The sequence below is a fragment of the Marasmius oreades genome, chromosome 4 (genome assembly GCF_018924745.1).
Source record: "Marasmius oreades isolate 03SP1 chromosome 4, whole genome shotgun sequence".
NCBI classification, from domain to species: Eukaryota; Fungi; Basidiomycota; class Agaricomycetes; order Agaricales; family Marasmiaceae; genus Marasmius; species Marasmius oreades.
Genome location: NC_057326.1, coordinates 3,839,224 through 3,860,928, shown reverse-complemented (window position 1 = coordinate 3,860,928; position 21,705 = coordinate 3,839,224). Strand labels below are relative to the sequence as shown.

Sequence of the window (21,705 nt, the reverse complement as noted above, 5' to 3'; positions counted from 1 at the left end):
CTGGCAGCGCTCTGCCTTTCGTCTTGTCATCTAATTTGGGAACGGACGAAGCGTGCCGCGCGACTGTCGAGAATCATGATGACCTCTTCTTCCATGATCATGTACAGCAAGTGCCACTATTTCGACCGATCAACCACATTCCTGAACCTCGAGGCTCGTGGTAACGAGAAAATGATATTCCGGAGTCTTGGAAATTCGTAGTGTCCTTGGGATGTGGAGTGCAGGGGAAGAGAAGTCACAATGTGCGTTGACCTCCCGCATCATAGATCGCTACAATATTGATATTTGTGCGAAGAGAAGTAAGTATTGGGTATGAACATGACTACGAGAACAAGACACGACTTGAAGCCAATACGGATGATCCACATCTATTCCAACCTTACGGCCTTCACCTCTTCGACTATATTGTATCACGGTCGTCAGCATCGGGAGTAACACGAACACCACAGCAAATCACATTCCACATACTTACCCCGCCCATCCTCAACTCAAAGATTCACCTCATACACCGTACCCCTCGGCCGCCTGCGGAAAACTTCCAAGCCCACTCGGCGCACGGCATCAACAAAAGCACAAGAACCGTACGCTGCTACTGGTTTTTGGGATTTGTCCATGTATCCAGCTTCAGTCAACAGCTGGCTCTTCCACAGAACCATGGTGGACAAGTACCTCAAAAATCGCCTATTTCGACCATTTACTAAGGGATGGGAAAATGGTTCAGACCTATGTTGTACCGCCCTGCGTACTGATAGAAAGCTGCTGCGGAGATACGTCGTACATTCTGAGAAAAGTTTGGGTCTGTAGCGGAGATGTCCCGGAAGGTTCGGATCGCAACAACTATTCTTTTTGAAACCAACATCGCCCCCTTTCACCCCTCTGATTACATGAAACCGGGCTACACTCTCCCTTGTTGCCTATTTGGCTGGTCGAAGTAATCGCGTATCGTCAGCAAGCGTTTGTTCAGATCTGCTTCCATTCGTTATGAAGGCGAGTGCTTCCGATTTTCTCAATTTCGTCTTCTCGTTATGACATATTGATATTCTCAGGTTCAGGTCGTGCTCCAGTAGATGAGCCATAACGCATAATCTACTGCGATTCGTTGACACACGGGCTCACAATACCGATCGAAATCACGAGAGATTGTGGAAGCAACGGCTATTATGTACTCGAGTTCAAATTAATCAACCGTCTTTCGGGCAATATCGGAAACGGTTAACTCGGATGTTGAAGATCCTCCTGGATGACTCGCAATCCCGATTCAAACGATGGGCCCTTCTTTGAATCCTAGAGCAATGCTGTGTACTCGAGTCACTTCAACTGCGAAGATCCCGCTGGAGAGTAGCCATAATTATCCGCCAAGGGTTGATACAAAAACGGGCACTTGTGGTACACCTATATTCGCAGATCTAACTCTACTTTCAGAAATATGGGCCCTTCTGTTTTAATTGTGAGTATCTCGCGCTCAACCACCGTTCCATACGATGTTAATGGTATGACAGGTCGGTTCAGGGCCGGCAGGTAACTACTCCCTCTCACATCACTGGGCAAGTGTCTGACATTCATGTTGAGGTCTCGTATTAGCCTTGACACTGCTCCGAAATGGCGTTCCTGTAAGGATCATCGAAAAGAATGACGCCCCTTTTGTCGGGCAACGGGGAGCAGGTTTAATGGTCAATATATCTTCTCTTCCTCAGCAATATTTAGACGAAGCTGATGATTGCTCTCCAACTTGTCATAGCCGCGAACTCTAGAAATGTACAAATTCCTTCAAATTCTTCCTCAAGTTGAGGCCAAGTGCACCACGATACTAGGCTTCCGTATGTACACATCTCCCGAAGGCGACAAACCAGTCAAGGAAATTCCCCTTGTTGAGGAGTTAGAGGGGAAGTCTCAATATTATCGTGTAAGTACTCAGCTCTAGGTTCCTTCCTCTCGAATGGAAGAATGATGTTATTGTCCAGATCAACGCCACCTCTTTTGGACAAGATGAACATCAAGCGTTCCTAATCGAGCTCATAGAGAAGGAATACCCTGGAACTCGTGTTGAATTTTCAACTGAGCTCACCACGTTTGAGCAGCACGGGGATGATGTGGTAGCGCACCTCTACAAGAGCAAGAGTGACGAGACCGAGGTCACCAATTTCGACTTCGTCGTAGGAGCTGACGGAGCGCATAGCACAGTGCGCAAGAAGCTTGGTCTGACATTCCTGGGGGAAACTTATTCTGAAAACGAGCTGGCTATCGGGGATATCGAGATCACGAAGGGCTACGATCCTTCTGTGAGAATTTTCAGTTCTTTTTCTCTGGTCTTTTTGTTTCTCACGTGGTTCAATGGATGTCACAGCATTCGAAATCTTGGGGTTCTATGGGTGATAAGATGTTAGTGTATCCCATACCTTCATTGCATATTGAACTGAATAATCTCCACCTCTTACCTAGGCTGGCTCTACGTCCGTATGAGAGGAATGGCAAAGATTTTGGATGGTTCGCACTCGGGGGTGTGAATGTCGACATTCAAAAGGCAGCGAGCGATCGTGGTCATCTTGTTCAAGTGTTCTACGACATCATTGGGAAGAAGAACATCCAGTTTGGAGAGTTGAAGGCGTCGGCTGCCTGGCGGTAAGTTTAAGTTTTCGCTTTTTTTGTCTCCTTTTCGCATTGAATAAGCCTCTCATGGTTTCTTTTATCTCAGAGCCAACGTACGTATGGCAGACAAGTTTGGTGAGGGCCGGGTTTTCGTCACTGGAGGTATGTATGGTTAGGCTTTCCTTTGTCAGTGAACTGATGTGTTGTATCAGATGCTGGCCATGTACATAGTCCGACCGGTGGACAAGGCCTTAATTCTGGTATTCAAGATTCGGTTTGTCTCACCCTTCTCAAATGCCTTTGCCCCGTCATTGACTCGTATTTTCTCAAGGTTAACCTCGGATGGAAACTCGCTCTGGTTCAGAAAGGTCTCGCTCCGATGAACCTGCTTGATACTTACACGACAGAGCGAATCCCAGTTATCGCTTCGATGCTCAACAAGACTACGGATATCATGCACAAGACGTTTAACAAAACTCGGAATGCTGTGGGAGAGCTAGGTTGGGTTCGTGGATGGGAGATCCGACAACTTGGGATTAATTATCGCGGAAGTCCGATTCTTGTCGATGAACGATACACGGATTCAGATGAACCTGTTGATCCGTATCGTTCAGGGCTAGATGAGACTGCGCATGCTGGTGATAGGGCACCGAATGCGCCGGGCTTGGTTGTACCGGGGAAGGAGGGGAAGATTGATTTGTTTGATGTTCTGGATGTGGTTTCTCATACCGTCATCGTCTTCGAGCCGGAGCCGTCGCCTTCGTTGGTATCCAGGCTCAAAGAGGAGGTTGATGGCTTGGTGGATTCGTACCCGCGAGGATCCGTCAAGAGTGTCGCTATCTACCCGCAGTGTGCTGAACTTTTGTCCCTTGCCGAGGATGGTTCGGTGCTCGTAGATGGCGAGGGTTACGCTCACGAGCACTACAAGGTTAAGCGGGATGAAGCGATCGTTGTTGTCGTCAGACCGGATGGGGTAGGTTACTCGTATACAACTTCATACGTTCTTCTCGCTGATTCTCTTTCTTTTTTAGTATATTGGAGCCGTGGTACGGGGTAGCTCCGGTGTGAAGGAATACTTTACGCGGATTTTCGTTAATTAATAATTTACTTTTTTTTCTTGCATCTGCCAGAGAATATCGGACCCCATATCACACAGATTTATGTATATAATTTACTCACCTGGATCCGTATAATATTTAACGGAATACTTTTCGCGGGATTGCTGGTACGGAACCTGTGCAAAATTTAGTTATGGGTGGTTGTGGGCGCAAGCGTCGGCTATATGACGTGGCGGTGCTGTCCCTATGCCTTTTCCTCGCACACCCCATCTTCGTGCAGGCTACGGTTTACCCTTGCCCGCGATTCCATTGAATCTCTTCTGCTTTTGAATATTTTTCGACATCCTTTTGTAAATTCCGGCTCGTTACTATCTTATCGCTCCGTCTTCTCAACTGGTGAACAGACACAGAAACATCTACTCAGCAAGAATGCTGGCCTTTTGAAGAGCTCGTATTGAGTAGAGACAGGAAGTGGTTTGAGAGATATACTAGTTGATGACTCGGGACGTCGGTCAATTTCAAGGATACCTCGGTGGGTGTGTCGAATTTAAAAACCACGCAAAAAACTTTGTTTTAAATGACCAAAACGATAGGATTTTGTGCTCTAGCTCGGTAATCCGCAAATAATGAAGACCCATTCAATGACTTTGATAAGTACAACTACCGGCGCCCAAGTGTCCCTCTTGAGGCTATTTGCGACATGCGGAGAACGACTGTATTCCTGATAACGTTTAGGAATCGCTCGTGAAACTGGATTGCAATCGGAGTACTCAGGGCCAAGATCTCAACGTCAACTTCTCAAGGTTCACTTACTAAGAGTATCCGAGGTGAGTGGCAGCGATGAGACATCTGTTATTTTCCTCCCGTAAAAACTTTGATTCTAGTGTATAATCCTTCGTCGAGTAGAGTGGAGATTCGAGTCGGACCAGGTAAACCGTAATATAAGCCTTTCACTGTACATATCATGCGGCGCGCGCTTACCAAACGCCAACTTCTTGTTCCCAAACAACCACCATCGAACCGCTTACACACTCGCTGTTACCCAAATCATCCGTGTGTCTCTTGTGTTCGGTACCAGAATTCTATCTCTTCGAGCTTAAATTCAGCGCAAGATATATCACCATTAGGCCAGAAAAGATTGCCGCGTTAACCTTATTGGATAGCACGACAACTATTTTGGCGCTCTTGTCCTCATTTCACGCTTCTGCAAATCCTTTACGGAATGCATAGGTTGATTGCTTTGACTTCAAATTCAGAACCAGGACGCTGCATGCATAGCAAAAATCGATGATGAAGGGTCTTTGATTTGGCTATCCTGGTGGGTCGTATACGCGGTATTGTGCCCATAAACAATCGTACTCACAATGCCATACAAGCAATGAATACGGATATTGGTGTTGAGCATTTTGACCGGATCAAAACTACACAGCGACCAACACCAGCGTCAAAGGAGTGCATCGAATGGTATCAATCGATTGATAGCCGCCGCCATGAGTCTGCTGCGCTTTAAGTAAGAAGGGTTCTTGAGGTGTGTGTTACCTCTCTTTCGTATCCATTTAAGCCCTGCTCGGATCTGTTTTTCTCGCCAGAGATGGTGCTCCCATCGTCCCCCAAAGATGATTACGACCTGGAATATCTTACCAATCACATCTTCTTCCCACCTCAACTTCCCCAAGCCGATGACTCCAGCCCCAAAAACGACAACGATATCTGTCGTGTCGTACTTGAAGCTGCTCGGGAGTACCAAGAGTGTCTCCCTATCATCGACAAAAAAAACCGTTGGCCCGATGTCATTGCAATGTTAGACCGATTTTGTTCTCTCTACCTCCCCCACCGTGATTATACCGAGGAACGCCTCACGGAGTGTATTCATAACATGAACGACGGAGGTAATTCGAGTGCTCCAGTCACCCTTAAGAAAATCTAACTTGCCATCACTTTAGGTGTCGCTGCCTTTCTTATCCGTGCACAGAACGTTGGACTCATCATTCGCAAGCTCCAAGACAGGACAGTTTTCGAATCGTTCGAGGTCTCCGCCCCAAACGAAACTATCATGACCAACCGTGGGAAATTGAACCGCTCTTTCCCTGGACCTGCGATAGCTGTCCCCTCAAGTGAAGCCAATAAACATGACTTCGTTTGTGTGTTGGGCGATTTCCTCGTGCAAATGAACGGCACAGTCATCAAGGACGCTATGCCGACCACGACGAAGGCTGGATCCAATACCATCGAAACCCGCGACATACCGCATCCAGGTTACATTACGGAACTCCTCACTGGAATCCTTCGTGGTATTGGGCGACCCGAAGATGTTCAACGATTCACCAAACGAATCGCAGATGATATTCTGTGGGATAATGCTCTTCTTCCCTGGCGCCGCTCACCTCTGTGGCTTGTCATTCGAGTGGCCTTACAGTCATGCCTCGGAGACAAGACTAGCGGATCGCACGAGACGTACAAATCTTTCATGGCCTTTTTGATGTCACGTATCCTCCGCAGGGTTGTTATCGCAGAATTTGATAGCGATATCCTTTCGATTATGCATAAGAAGCTTGCACGTCGTGTGTACAAGCTCGGTGAAGCTGCACCATCCTTTTTGTTGGATGAGGTGACTGAAGTTGGGAAGAGGGTGCTGAAGGTGCTGAAGAAACGTTGGGATGTCGCTCAGAACGAAGATGCGTTTGCTGGTCAGAAAGGGTGGCAACCGTCGCGCTTGGACCCTTCAGGAGACACCGCGCTTTCGCTCGACACCAGCAAAGCGTATATCTCTACCGTTTTGAAGGGGCAATATCATGCTCGAGTATTCAGTGGATTCGACCCCAGCGAACAACCGAGGCTTAAGGGAAAGTTGGAGGATTATACCGCGGATGGTATCCTCCGAAAATTGGGTGGTTTAGGGTTATTCGACTTTGAGCGTGCAGTAGAGGAAGAGATTGATGATTGGGTGTCTAACCGTCTGACTCTAAATGAGGCGTGCTTGACCATATGGAAATGGATTGAGGAGTACCACAGGCAAGCTCAAGATCGCTATAGTGGGAACCCCGATGGGATATCGGTTATGTACCTGACATTGTTGGATCTCTGGATTGGGTATGTAGTTGACCGTTTCCCCTCGTCGTCCATAGCCCTTAACGGTAATTTACAGGCTCGATAAGTTATGTGTAGCGCAGTGTCCGTTGCTGCTTGACTATTCTCCAGAGATGGTTGAGACCATTTTTGAACCCCTCCTCCTTCGTCGACCCGAGTCGATTGAACGCTTGAAGAAGGCCTTTCTGCATCTTCGATACCGTCATGCCCGATCGAAAGACTCGGATACGATATTTTCCGATTCGATATCATCCTCTAGTTTCTCTGTCCGTTTTTTCGACAGTTGCACGAAGCTTCAGAACCTAAAACAAGAGATAGAGTCACAAGCCACCCGGGACCGTCAGAAAAAGGTACAAGAGTTGGAGAAACAAAATACACGATATGACGACCTTAGAAAGAAATATCGGGCGATGGATTGTGACCTTTGGGAAAACTGGCGGACTGGTCGAAGACAGCATGATCGAAATTGTGAAAAGTGTCGGGTGCAGAGAGAGTATGAGTCTATGAAGATCCTTATTTTCGAATGGCCACTTCCATCCCGCGGTGAGGAGGCGAAAGCGGCGGTATTTGAAATCGCGTGTCCTACTGTCTTTGGAGTTTGGCGCCAGGCCACCTACCATATCCTGCTCGATATCTGCACACCTGCCAAGCTTCGTCCCGATTCTGTCCCGGCCAAGGTGGAGCTCTCCAGCTATGATGGGCTTTGCCGCTTTGTTGACCATTGTTCCGTCAGGAGGCTTTCCCTGGCATCTTCAACGAAATCCTGGACCAGGACCCACTACAAGGAGGTTTCGCTGCCTTCAGAGGAGGGCGAAGTCTGTAAGACCAATGGACTACGACTTTCACTATATGATCTATCAACTAAAGTATGGGTATCCTCTCGTTTCGCCCGGGACTGTACGATCGATAGCGAATGCACGTACAAGCTCCCCACAGGGCCCTACTCGAATCTCCAAAAAACCCTGTACTCGACTCTCCACACCACAAACGATATCCTAGCCAGCCAATTTTATTGCCATCCAGAGCTCAGTTTACATGAGTACATCGCTTTCGGGAGTCTACGTGCCGGTGAACGACTTCAATGGGGGAATATCCTTAGGGAAATTCACGCTCGAACTCTTACGTTCTCTCAAGATGCGGTGGAGATGTTGATCGCCCAGTCCGCGTTACAGATTGGTTCGTTGTCAAAAGAAAGGCGGTGGAAATGGCACGAAGAAATTCTTAATCCCGAATTCCGTCGATGTCTCCTAGAGGAGCTTGAGGATCTTCTAGTCAGCATCCAACCCAACTGGTCAGAAGCAGCCACGATGAGGACTATCATTCTTCTCGCCCGTTGTGTTCTAACTTGGTCCACCAATGATGAGATTTGCCAAACGTTTCTTGGAGTTTTACGAGATTGTCGACGCGTTGCGTATGGCTGGATGAAGAACGTGGGCGAGAGATTGAAAGATATCAACAAAGACAATGATGCTCAGGAGTTCCAGCTACGATTGTGCGAAATGGCAGCTACCTGTCGGAGTACGTGCGATGTTGGCTCTCGGTGGTATCGTCGTGCTTGCGTTGAAGATCAGTCCAGTAAAGGTCATTCTGCTAACAGTGAGACGTCTCGTCAACCGTCTTCTCTTACCATGGTGTTGGAAGCGGGGATGGTCCTACGAGATAACATGCCTCTGGACCTGGCGAGCGCTAATGTCTCGCAGGTCATCAGACAGCTTCTCGCTCGTGACGATCGATTCAGTCATTCTTTCGAACAATTTCTTGCAAGCGCTATCATCGAGTCCAATGATATTCTTCACGAAGCTATCCGCAGATATTGGCCCGCTTACTCCCGCACTCCGGAATCTTCTTGGTGCCAACTCCCTGCACCTAATGATCGCTGGCTATGCCTACGGGACGGCACTCAGCCTGTGCACTTCAACGTCCTCCAGAGTCAGCTTTTGGTGGAAGGTAAACCTATTGGCCGCTTACCCTCAAAATTTGTGTCCCATCTCACGTATCAACGCATATTTGGGCAGGTGAATCTAATCGTGTTTCCTTCTAATAGCGTACTGATTATCCCGTATAGACAATCCTCGATGTAGTTCCTCCCGACCAATCAGAGCCTGGTGTAGAGTTTGCGACAAAAGACCTCATCAAAGTTAAGGACCCCAAGAAGCTGGGCTACCAGGTACTTACCGTCTTTATCCTCATACACATACAACATCTTACAACAACGCCAATCTTCTTAGGTTTTCTTCGCCTACAATGTCGATAAAGGTGAACTCATTATCAAGGCCACATGTCGCGATACCAACCGACGTTTTGAGCTGATTCCACACACAAAACTGCTCGGGGATCTTCCTCAGTTTCTTGTGGAAGATTATACACATTGGCTGTCTTTGGATGATGAAGTGATCGAGCTTCGTCCACGCACCGACATCTGGAATACCTATCCAGCCAACTGGCATATTGTATTCACCGACTCACATTCCTACATGTGTCGAGAACCTCCTTCAGGATTTTTTCGACTTGTTGATGTTCGCAGTCAGACCGCCTCGATGCTCAGCTCTCGACTTCAACCGTTGGAGAAGAGCAACTTCATGACCATGATCTACTCCATAAACACTCATGATGTGACAGTCGAACTTCCACGATACCGCCTCTCATTTCGGTTGAATCCGGACGGACAACTCCTCTGTAGCACATTACCTAACATGGCCGTTGACGACAATCAAACCGCTGGAGTCATGATTGGACTCGCAAACAAACTCGTGTTACGCAATATGAAGTGTGATGCGAGACGTGAACTTCTCCTTCCTCTCGGAAGGGTTGATTTCTCGAAACATGAAAACACGAAACACACAGAGGTCACTATTGACATTGGCTCTCAACGTCGTGTATCGTACTTCCGATACACAATTGACGATCTATTGGGTCGACTATCTGGGAACACCAGCCTGCATGCCCGGCTCTACAGGTTATATCTCACCGCGGTTACATCGTCATGCCTTCCGAACCCGTTGACGGAACGTACAGGCACCCAGGAGGCTCTCGCGGAGTTGAAGTCAGCCAGTTGCAGGTCTTTCATTACCCTCGACAAAAAAGCTCAAGACCTCCTCCACAAGTTTGCCGAACTGAGCCCAAGACGTTCTTACTATCCCGAACATCTCAAGGTCATGCAAAGGGTTGAGTGGAGAGATTTACCATCTTTGGCCCAACATGACGAGTTCTATGAGGCCTCCCGAACCATTCTCGATTTCGCACGTCGACTCCAGGTCTTTCCCGGTGAACGAGATCCCAAACCAGTCCAAGTCCTTAGTTCTCTACCTGCTGAGCTATTGTTACAACGGGCGGCAGCACGCAACTTGTGGTTTTACCCTCCAGAGTTCCACTTCGAATGCCCCAAAGACCTCATGTATTGCTCCCGCGACATTCCTGATTCGTCAGCTGAGAATCTAGTGTTCTCGAACTCCAGTCTGGTTAGATCCTGGCCGGCAAGACTCTCTACTACCCTCAACCTACTGCAGTGGTTCGAAAAATGGTCCAACTTATCAGGCTCCGCCATGGAAAGGCGTACGGTATCCCACGTTGAGTTGAATGGAGAGTTGGCAGACATTTGGATGCTGCTCTACAACCATCTCCGAAGCAAAAGCACCAACCTACACCAAGTGTTGTTCACACTGTGTTCGTTGGCATACTTTCACAAATCATCTGATGTCCAAAGCCTCATCCCGACTCTTCTTGCCTTTGCGACCAATCGAGAACATTATCGCAATCTTGACCCCCCTCAATGGAACTCATACACGCTGTCTAAAGGTTTTGAGCCCGATCGCGACTCTTTGATTGGCGTAGCGGAAAACGCCGCAAAAGGATTCAATTATAATGATTATACTAGAGAAGTTCCTTCACGCTCTGACGAAAATTATTGGGAGCTTGAATCGCGACGAAGAATGTACTACGACAAACAGCTAGAATCGGAAGCAAAGACGGTAGTTGATTTTGTTGTACGCCAATGGCCTTGCCTTGAGCCATCAGCTCCAATGCAAACCAGCTTCTCACTCATCATGGTTCAAGACTTTATGTCAAAAGCGAGATCCTTGTTCGCTGACTGGTATCACAATTGGGACCTTCGAAACCATGTCAACGAGGTACAAAGGCACCTGGACATTGTCCGTGACTCATCTCTCAAATCACTAGCATGCGTCTACAAATCCGAAGCATGCCTAGCGATGGCTTCACAATCAAGGTCTCTCCTCGTTTCCCTACATGACCTCTTTGAAGCAAGGATGGCTCCATTGTGTTTGGACCGTTTACCCAGCACTCTACCTGGCCGGGCTAAGCACGACTGCAGAAACCTGCAGTCGCTAGTGGATGAGCTGAAGAACAGTACTCAAAACATTCACCATACCTATGCTGAAGGTCTTCAAGGAAGTTTAGATGCACTAGGGTCCATGCATCAGGAGAACGGCCTACCAACGTACAGAAAGGAATGCGAAAACCATTTCTCCAAGGTGTTCAAGACGGTACAGCACACACTCAGCAACCCGACCAAACCTATTGAGGAGATATTGCAGCAGGCAAACTTGTGGCCGGCTTACGAACTTCATTCTGTCTTGCAGAGCATGGCGTCGATCACTCCATTCGAGGTACCAGCCACTTGGATTGAAGTTCTGCGCCATCTAGCGCGAAGCCTGATCCTGTGTCAGAGGTCTCGGAGGTTGCTATGTCTAGCTCAACTTGAAAAGGGTGATGACCTCGAGAAGGAACTCAACGTCGACGAGTCTGTTCTTGCAGTCAAGGACTTTGATTGGCTACTCATTCAGGTGGGTCAATTCGAATTTTCCGTTTGGTTCTCATACTGACTTCCCTACTAGGTGGATAATGACTTTCTTGTTAGGAAGGTTCAGCTCGCTGTTGCGCAGGAAATGACCTCACCTTCTAGCGGTGAGAACACCCTGCTTCAGCTGAACATGGGCGAGGGGAAGTCATCTGTGATCGTTCCATTCGTTGCAGCAGCCCTTGCGGACGGCGAGAAACTCTTGAGGGTTGTCGTTCTGAAATCGCTTGCTGGTCAGATGTTCTCCCTCCTACAGCAGCGCCTTGGTGGCCTTGTCAATCGTCCAATCTTGTACTTACCTTTCTCTCGAGACGTTAAAATGGGAAGGCAGGAAGCAATAGAGCTGCAGGAACTCTACGAGGATGCGGTTCGTGATCATGCAATCATCGTCGCTCAACCTGAACATTTGTTATCATTCAAACTTATGGCCGTCGATAAACTCGTAGAGAAGAACGAGCTGTCCAAGCAGTTGATTAAGACACAACTGTGGCTCGATGACCAAGCACGAGATGTCTTAGATGAGAGCGACGAGATATTACATACTCGCTATCAACTCATCTATACGGTCGGAGCCCAGCAAACACTGGAACTTGGCTCAAATCGTTGGCGAACAATCCAGGGAGTCCTATCTCTTGTCAAGGAATGTGCTCAGCACGTTCAAGACTCGATTCCTTTGGGACTAGAGATAGGGCAATCCGATAATCAGTTCCCGCAGATTCGTGTCCTCAAGCACGAAGCTGGAGAGAGGTTGGTTTCTGAAGTTCGTAAGAAGGTGATGGACAGCCGTCTTGAAAGCTGCTCTTTCGAACGATTTCCAAGTAGCATAGGGGAGATCGCAGAACGTTTCATAGCCAACGAGACGCTGTCTCACGAGGAGAGGGCATTCTTTGGGGCTGATTCTGATACGGACGATCTGTGGAAGAAGCTCTTGCTATTGAGAGGATTACTAGGACAAGGTATCCTCGTTTACGTGTTACAACAGAGACGGTGGAGAGTCGACTTTGGGCTGGACCTAGCCAGATCGCTTTTGGCGGTTCCATACAGAGCGAAGGATGTGCCCTCTTTACGAGCAGAATTCGGTCACCCCGATGTCGCCATCCTTTTAACTTGTTTGAGCTATCTATATGGTGGGCTCTCACAAGCCGAATTGGAGACGAGTTTTCAGCTCCTCTTTAGGTCAGACAACCGTACGCGTGTTTACGAAGATTGGGTTCGCGCTATTTCCAATGTTCCAGATGATCTTCGCAACATTTCTGGCGTCAATTTGAGGGACACTAAACAATTCCGCGATACAATTTCCCCCTTGTTCAGAATGAATCCCGCTACGATCGATTTCTACCTCTCCCAAGTCGTCTTCCCCAAAGCCGCAAAAGAGTTCCCAAAGAAGCTGACCACTACAGGTTGGGATTTAGCACGCCGGAAGAAGCATGTTACGACGGGCTTTAGTGGAACCAACGACAATCGTCATCTTCTTCCGACTTCGATCGCCCAGGTAGACACCACAGATCGCATTGGTACCAATGCCAGCATGTTATCTTTGTTGCTCGCCCCGGAAAATAACCATTACGAGCGTCTTTCAGTCCAGGTCCGAACTGGGCAGGAAATCATCGACGCTATAGTGGGAACGGCTGAAACGCCGTTTCAGCCCGATATCCGAGTACTCCTCGATGTTGGAGCCCAAATACTGGGGTTGTCCAACCTTGAAGTCGCGAAGTATTGGCTCTCCAAGAGACCAAATCTTCAAGCAGCTGTCTTCTTCAATGAACACGATGAATTAGAGGTCCTACACAACGGAACAAGTGAACTCCTGTCATTATCTCCCTTCCATGACAACTTTGATCAATGTGTGGTGTATCTCGATGACGCCCATACTCGTGGTACCGACTTGAAATTGCCCACCAACTGGAGGGCTTGTGTTACGTTGGGCCCCAAGGTTACAAAAGACAGATTAGCTCAGGGTAAGTCTACTTGTTGACTAGAACTTGACATCCACGAGCTCATCCTAGTCCTTTGAAACTCTAGGTTGCATGCGCATGCGCAAATTGGGTCGTGGACAGACCGTCGTTTTCATGGCTCCCAGGGACGTCGATAGTGCTATCCGGGCGAGGGCCGGGAAGGGCGATGAAGACATTGTCGAGAGTCGTGATGTCGTTCGCTGGGCTATGCTCGAGACCTGCGCTGACATCCAGCACCACGTTCCTCATTGGGTTCAACAAGGTGTCGACTTCACCGCTCGCGATGAAGGGTGGAAGGATTTGGTTTCTTCTGAGGATCCGCTACAAGCCCGAGAAGCCCTCACGTCTAGCTGGCTACAACCCGAAGCACGTACACTGCAGGAGATGTACGGCAAATCTTCGAGTACGGATGACAACAGCTTAACGATGCTGGCGCGCAAAAGACCTGAGATTTGGAACAGATGTAAACAGCTCGGCGTAACTGAAATCCAGGACCCTCGTATTGAAGAAGAACAGGAAAGAGAGGTCAGCCATGAAATGGAAACCGAGCGGCAGATAGAGCGACCACCCAAAGCGGAACCGGCAACTCATGTCCTTCATCCTGATGTCAAACAGTTCGTCGAATCTGGAGTTGTTTTAGTAGGATCATCTGCGTTTGATAACGCCTTTCCGTCCCTCAGAGTCAGTGCTGGGAGCACGGAAGATCTTCGATGGAAAGGGTCAACGCGTGCAATGCTCATTGCAACTCGTGACTTCCTGGACACAATAAAACCCACTTCTAAACTTTCGGTCAGTGATTACCTTCGACCTGTAAACTGGGTAGTCTCCAGCTGTCGTGTGCGCTGCTTGGTGATCTTGAGCCCATTCGAAGTGAACGAACTTCTCCCCACAATACGTCAGAGTGAGCACGTGCGCCTTCACGTCTACACACCTCGAATAACCCAGTTCATGCGACCCGTTGACGACCTGAGGCTATACTCCTTCCGACTTTCCTCTGATGCATGGTTGGGGCCAGAACAGGAAATGGTTGATCAGCTTAACCTCTGCGCAGGACAGCTCTATCTTTCGGATTACGACGCCTATCGTCGTATCAGTGCCCTTCTGGGCGTGCCTACTCCGAAAGACGCCAAAATGAAATCCGAAAACGACGGATTTGTGAAGCCCGAAAACCGTGTCGATCGCCTCTCATCCAACTCCCGCAGTTCGAGCCCGCTGGAGTATCTGAGGCTCTTGGTCGGCTCCAGACGAAAGGGCATAACATTTGAGGCTACGCATCTGGGGAAAGTATTAGGTTTTAGATTCCTCGTGCCAAGCGAGTTTGATTCTGAAGGACGTTCGGATGGTGAGCTTTCAATATCAACTTTTTCTTGCGATCCGATCCGAAATTGACGTTTTTTTCTAGAAATGTGAAATGAAGCAGTGTCCGTGAATTGTAGAATATCCCTCATGTCTTGTAAAGTGCTTTCGCAGCTTGATTCCCCTTTGATAAATGGTGCTAAGAATATCATTTGATTGTGATCTACAAGCTTGAGCACAATTGGAATCCGAAAATCGACGTCGGGAAATTGAGATGAAAATTCGCTTCGTAAGTATTGTACAACTTATAATTGATTCAAAAGTGCGAAATACTGCCGTTGAGTGTTAAGAACAGTTCTAAAACGAATCTTCCAATTGCACACACCCCAAGCCATTAATTTATCCTTAAGACTGACCAACGTCCCACCATCCACCATCAACCCATATCTCCTTTAAATCACTTTTCTTGCCTCAATTCAAGGTGACCTTGTGAAAATGGCCATTATTCTTGCTGATATATGCTATAGATGTTTCTCTCCTTGTTCACCAGCTGAGGAAATGGAAGAATAAAGGCTCGCAAACTTGAAGTACTTTCATTTCAGGACTCAGGTTCTTAGAAGGTCACCGACACAATTGATTGATAACCGAAAGATTGGTTCGATGAAAGTGCGACGGAAGACAATTCCAGAAGCTATTATGAACGACCATGGTCATGGTGTGAGGAAGCGAGGGACGGCACTGCCACTTTTGAACGTGGAGTCGAAGCTTACACCCACAACCACCCACAAGTGAAAAGTAGGACGAGCCTAGTTGAGAATATATCGGTTCGAAGCGCACATAATCAAACTAAGGTTCAATTACGTATTGAACTGTATGCTTACGGATTAATTAATTAATAACACTGAGCTTGAACTGGTTCGGCGGAATTGCGGTTGAACCAGCTTAGAAGTAAAAGAAATAATTTGTTAAAGCAGTGCAGGATTCGAACCCACGACAGCAGGAATGATATCACTTATCTCTCTATTTATAGCATATAGGGCACGTACATATATAGAAGGCTTAACTACTACACCAGCAGGCCATCGATAGACTGTGGATACGCGGTATTATAAGGGAATTTCTAAGTGTTTCAAAATTACTTGCAGCAAGAATTCTTGCTCCATTTCTGTTATTATTGGACTAGAGAAATTCAACCTGAAGTTCGAACCATACAGAAGAACCAAATATGTTAAAACATAATGAGCTAGAGATAACCGAGTTCAACAAGGTTGAACTGGTGGCCGAGTTGAACTATGCTATGAGTTCAACCGGCCGGCAGTTCGTGGTTCATTGTTTGGTTCAACTCGACCAGTTCAACCGTGTGCGCTAAGTTGTCTGTATACATGTTTTTTTTTTCTGTGGAGCGTTGTCAGATGACAGAGGCGAGCATAGCTGCCAGCAGCTGGGCTGACCGAAGTCGGTGCTCGATCCTCCTAATAGGTTGCAAGGGATTGAAATCTTGTTGAAATTTAGAACCACTGGGAACATCTCAGCATCAGCTGAGGCTGTCTAGCACGCAAAGCGGCTTCAAGCTCTTAGCTGACGCTTCTTCGATGTTACCCCACAGTGTGCTCACCAAATCCCCAGTCCCCGTTTGTGCATTCACTGTGCGGAGATTTTCTAGAACACTTGATAGCGTATATATCTCAATGCTGTCTCTGCCACTTCTTTCCTGTGTATTACTCCATAAGCTTTCTTGTGAAGGTAAAGTTCCATGTTGTTGCGCCTTGAACCCTAAAACGGTACCGCCGAAGCCAAAACTTTGACATCTGCAATCATATTCAAATTGTATTCCTGCGTAATTGTAAGTCGTAACAGTCAATAATATTGTGCATTGACGGACGCACCTTGGGCATAATAAGTCCAACCCAACCCAAACCCAAACCCATCCTAACTCCCAGAAACCAACATATAATGGACAGAGGAAATCGGATTGATGATTCGCGATAAGAGGTACACGTTGGCGGTCGCGATCGAGGTAACTTATATTGCAAGTCGAATGTGTGAGAAAAAATTGTTTAAGTCCAAATTATAACGGAAATATATTTGGGATATGTCTGGAATACATAGACGCCAGCCATATTCTGGACATTAGAATATCGAGGAGGATGTAGGAGGCATGTCACGAGGATACGTGTATTCCGATGACATCCTGACCATCAGTACTCCGGTTTCACGCACTAGTCCTGTAGTTCAAAGTAGGTGTAATTACCTCGGGCAGACGTGTGAATGTGGCTGTACGAAACCTACTGGTAGGCAATTTACTATTTAGGCAAGTTACAATGACGCCGGGGCGCCAATCATCATTTGTATGTATATATTTACCTTCTTACCGAACAAGCTCAATGGTGAGCAAAACCGATAATATTTGGAGCTACATTGGGCCTACAGATAGATAAATAGATTATACGGCATGGTCCCCGAAATTGGAACTGCCGGTACTGCTGATCCAAGGTACAAGTGACTCACCTGCGATGACCTTGCCAACTCTGGCAGAATGACAGGTATTGACCATGATGCTGTTTTATGAAAAGCCTTACTTAGCGACAGTGGACATACTTCTGGAATAACCAACGTATACATCGTCTCCCCTTCACTGCTCGTCGAATCGCCAGCTGCCTTGTTGGACATAACCATGGGCGTAAAGTCAATCTGTGGTTCGTCTAAGGCGTCTTCTCTTGCAAGTTCTGTGCTCAAGGTAGCTTCTTTTCCAGAAGGATAATGGAGAACAAGACTGAGGGAATGAAGCCTTCGGGAATGATCTGCTTGCACTTGAGAGCGGTTACCACTGCGGATAGTGGGTCGGCCATCGGAGAAGATGGGTGTGATAAATTGTCAATGATGAAGAAGGAGAGACAACAGAGCGTTGTCAGTGTTTAGGAGATCATAACGGGCACCGGCGCGCACGGGCCAGGCAAGTGACCTCATGAGAGGGGTAGCTTGCGTAGTAGAAGTTATGTGCTACATCGCTATCTATGTATACCAGAGTTCCGACTCTCAAGCACACGTCCTGATATCTTACCGGCAAGTCACTAGCGAGGAATTGATGCACATATATTCGTTCTACGAAAAGATACATCGATATTGTATTCTGAGGCATGACAGTACTTTTGTCTTATATCATCACAAACTATACAGACAAAAGGAAACGAAAATAACCCCCAAGGGGACACAGCAAGGGGGCAAAAGCAGTGGCCGATAGCAAAACAACAATGACAGAACCATAGGAGACAAAGGCGCGTAAATCAGAGCAAAGGGGGAGAAAAATAAAGCAGAAAACGTAATGTTAAGAATCGTGTGTGGAAATAACAAAAACGTGGTGAACATGACGCAGTGAGCAGTCATTATCCTTCTCGTCGTGAGCATCAGCGTGAAGAAACAAAAAACGTGGGAGGCCGTAGAGGAAATTTAAAGAAGGTGAACGTAACAAAAGCACTGAGGCATAGGGCATAGGAACGTAGATAGGAAGGCTGACCATCGAGCCCAACCTTCCCAACTGCAGAGCATAACCATTTGAAAGATGGACAAGAAGAGACGATCAAACTCGTACAGATTGAGGACGAGCAGGAGTTGGTCTTCCTCTTGGTCGAGGTCGACTCAATCGAAGGGTCTCGCCAGGTCTGTAATCAAAAACTGTCAGAAATCGACGAGAGCTCTAAATAAATGATAGAAACTCACGTCATCATGGTGCCAGAATTCTCCATGAGATCCGAGGACGATTTACCGGTACTTCTCTTAGACCAACCCAACGTTGTGCGTCTAGCCGCAGAGACTACACGAGGTCGCACCTTGTCCGAACGCAATATACGGGTTGAAAGAGTCCGAAGATTCGGCGTTGTTGTTCACAGCGGCAAGTACCTTCTTGAGTTTCAGGGAAGACGTCTTGGCATTCGCTGAAGAAATGTTTGTGTTGACCGATTTCAGCTGTAGCGGTGAATCCTCGAGCTTGGGTACACGGGCAGGAACAGGTGGAAGAGGTACTGCGGGAGGCGAATGGGAAAGATACTCTTGCGACATGGAAACCTTGCTTGTCCTCGCTTGAGGGTATGGCGAAGGTCTCGAAGAAGTACGTCAACGGCGAGGGCGAAGCTCTGAGGGCAATGGCCCATAGTTCTGCACAGAGTCTGCTAGCAACGCTTGCATACCAGCAGGATGCCGGGGTGGATCAAATGCTAGAGTGAAGAAGTCAGAACGCAACACATGGAAGGAGAGAAAAACAGCACTTACACTGCAACGCATAAAGCGAAAATGGTGTATCGCTCCAAACTCGTTGGCTCTCCTTGACCGTATGTTCCGCTTCGTGTCGTAACTTGTTGTAACGCCGTAAAGAAGCGACACGCGATTCGTCGTGCCAGAAGGAGTCAGTTGAGTGAATGGAGGCCGCATCTGGGTCCACAACACATACCGGCTGGATTGCGGTAGGGCTGTTCTTCGACATGCTCACAGAGTGATCGGGTGAGGATTCGCTCCAGAGCTCTTCCTCGATTGTCTCGTATACGGACGAGCGGGATGCTCTCGCTTGAGATATACGTCGACGATGGCCTTGTCCTCGAGCACGAGCTCTAGTCCTAGGGCGGATAGCAGCCGGATGACTAGTGTTGGAGAGGATCCTGTTGAGTTGCTCGATATCGATGCTGGACTGGGAGCCTTCAGACGCAGACGAACCATCTGCGGATGACAATGGAGGGGTTTCGGCACCACTTGAAATCGAAGTACAGGTGCTGGAGCGTGAGCGTGAAGTGGGCGCAGGTTTTGAAAAGACTGGCAGGGAACCAACTGTCAAACCGAAATTAGAGAAATAAGGCTGCTAGAATTCGTCTGAGAAAACTTACGAGAGAATGAAAGGTCCTCTCCATCCGCCATCAAGGCACCCTCTTCCAAACTCTGTCTTTCATATACCCCTCTCTTCGCCCGAATCATACACTCGCCTCCGACCTTAGACGAAGAAGTGGAAGCGATCGAGGGCTGGGTCTTCACATGGCCAGGTTCCTTTTCGTTAACCTGAGTTCCCGGAGGTTGCTTCCGTTTGCCAACGCGAACGCATGGAGAGGCTTGTATGACGGAACCAACAGAACAACGGCGAACATGCCCGCCACCAAGCATCTATGAATACCGAGTTAGGGTCGGGTATAGTAGTTAATGGAAAGTTACATACACTGATCATGGTGTCATCCTCCCTCATGGAAGCGTGATTGCTCTGCATGCTTAGTGAGGACAACGGCCGATAATGCGTAGTAGGCATCAACTGATGAGAGCCCGAGTCATCATAGCCAAACACGGAGTCCGAAGAAATGCTGCTCCTGTTGCCAGTTTGTTCAAACAACGAATCCTCAACAGTAGCGGATTGCTGATCATCGTCGAGAATGGAGTCGTAATCATAAGTAGTCCGATTCCCAAACTGTTCACCCATTGTACTTTCTGGAGAAGCCGAGATAGATGTGAGTGGTGCGCCATAGTCAGGCATGTCAAACATCTTGTCGCCGATACCAGGTCTGCCCAATTGCACAACGGATAAACGACTGCTGTCGACGGAGTCGGCTGATGCACCTCGGCGATGACGCACCCAAGACGTACGTGCGTTTGCGCCATGCATGCCAAAGGATGAGTTGATGCTAGCACTAGATTCGTTCCGTCTGTGCGCACTACGGTTGTAAAGACTGATAGGGGGACCTTGGGAAACTACGGACATGTTGGATTCCTGGCGACGATGACCACGAGCATTTGGAGGAGCAATGGGATTGAAGTAGAAGCTAGAGGCATCGCTTTCGATGCGCCTTCGTCGATAAGATGGATGACGCATGAATGAAAATGTGTCGTCTACGCTCATGGAGATAGATGACATATCCTCAGAGGAAGGCCTCTCTCGCAAGCTTGGCAATCCGTAGTCGAATGGATCAGGAACCCCGTTGTTGAGAACGAAACCATACGAGGAGACGGAAGCGAAGCTGACAGTGGATTCCTGTCATGCATGAACGTTCCGCCTAGTATTGGTAGTGCTCGGAGGATAGAAAGCTGGCCGATAGTCATGGAACTCGAATCCGCGCCTGACCTCCTCGAAGGAATCAAACCCAATGAAGCTCATACCTGATTCGTGGCGAGAATGACGGTACTGGATGGTCGATTGGACATTACCCCTCGCTCGAACCCTGATACTAGAGTCGGAATTCACTCGTGGTCGGGGAACGTTCTGACGATTAGGAACTTCCGTTGCTTTCTCCAAGATTGACTTGAGAACTGAGTCGTCCACTTCTGCGGAGGAGGAATCGGAGAGAGTGCGAACACGAGATAGGGGAGGAATTATATCAGACAATGTCATGGGTGATTTCTCCTTCTCGGGGGAAGTCTTCGATACCATTCTCCCAAACTTGAAAGCTTTGTTCAATTGACCATCTGATGGGCGGGAACTTGACGACGAAGTTGAGCTCTTCAAGGGTTTCGGCAGCTCAATGCAGATATCGGTGCCAGGCGTGATATCATGGCTCGGAAGGCTATCTGTACCCGGTAACAGTGTTGGCTCCTTGCAATCAAGGAGCTGTGAGATGGAGGTCGCCTTGAGATGGAGGGAGGTGCTTTGAGAACTGACACTAGCTTGGACATCAGTTGAAGACACTAAAAGATCTGTTTTATCTTCAAAGCTAACAGAAACATTTTCGGGCACTGATTGTGTACCCAGGGAGCGAAACACATAAGAAATGAAATGAATGTTGAAATGATAAAAAGAATGTACCCAACCACACTGACCTAATCCAACTGCGTCTTCAGGAGATGGATGTCTTACATGTCGAGGTCTTGGTGATTCGCTCGAGCCTTGACCCTTGAAACAGACCTGTATATGAGTTCAGAGGTCGCGAAAGAAATGCGAATGGCA

The 21,705-nt window shown here is 47.9% G+C and overlaps 2 protein-coding genes across 2 annotated transcripts; both read left to right on the top strand.

Moving 5' to 3' along the window:
- Positions 1-76: 76 nt before the first annotated feature.
- On the top strand, positions 77-3,811 carry E1B28_008005 (uncharacterized protein). The gene is made up of 13 exons (XM_043152788.1): positions 77-242; positions 296-987; positions 1,047-1,447; positions 1,500-1,518; positions 1,570-1,670; positions 1,739-1,903; positions 1,962-2,279; positions 2,345-2,379; positions 2,440-2,619; positions 2,693-2,748; positions 2,799-2,860; positions 2,918-3,559; positions 3,618-3,811. Exons 3-13 carry the CDS (start codon positions 1,427-1,429, stop codon positions 3,684-3,686), a joined length of 1,668 nt encoding a protein of 555 aa, XP_043010875.1. The 5' UTR covers positions 77-242; positions 296-987; positions 1,047-1,426; the 3' UTR covers positions 3,687-3,811.
- Positions 3,812-5,235: 1,424 nt separating this feature from the next.
- Positions 5,236-14,912, top strand: E1B28_008004 (uncharacterized protein; the record flags this gene model as incomplete). Its single annotated transcript, XM_043152787.1, has 8 exons — positions 5,236-5,533; positions 5,588-6,734; positions 6,790-8,746; positions 8,797-8,898; positions 8,960-11,533; positions 11,585-13,505; positions 13,570-14,844; positions 14,905-14,912. 8 exons carry the CDS (start codon positions 5,236-5,238, stop codon positions 14,910-14,912), a joined length of 9,282 nt encoding a protein of 3,093 aa, XP_043010874.1.
- Between the last annotated feature and the right edge of the window lie 6,793 nt (positions 14,913-21,705).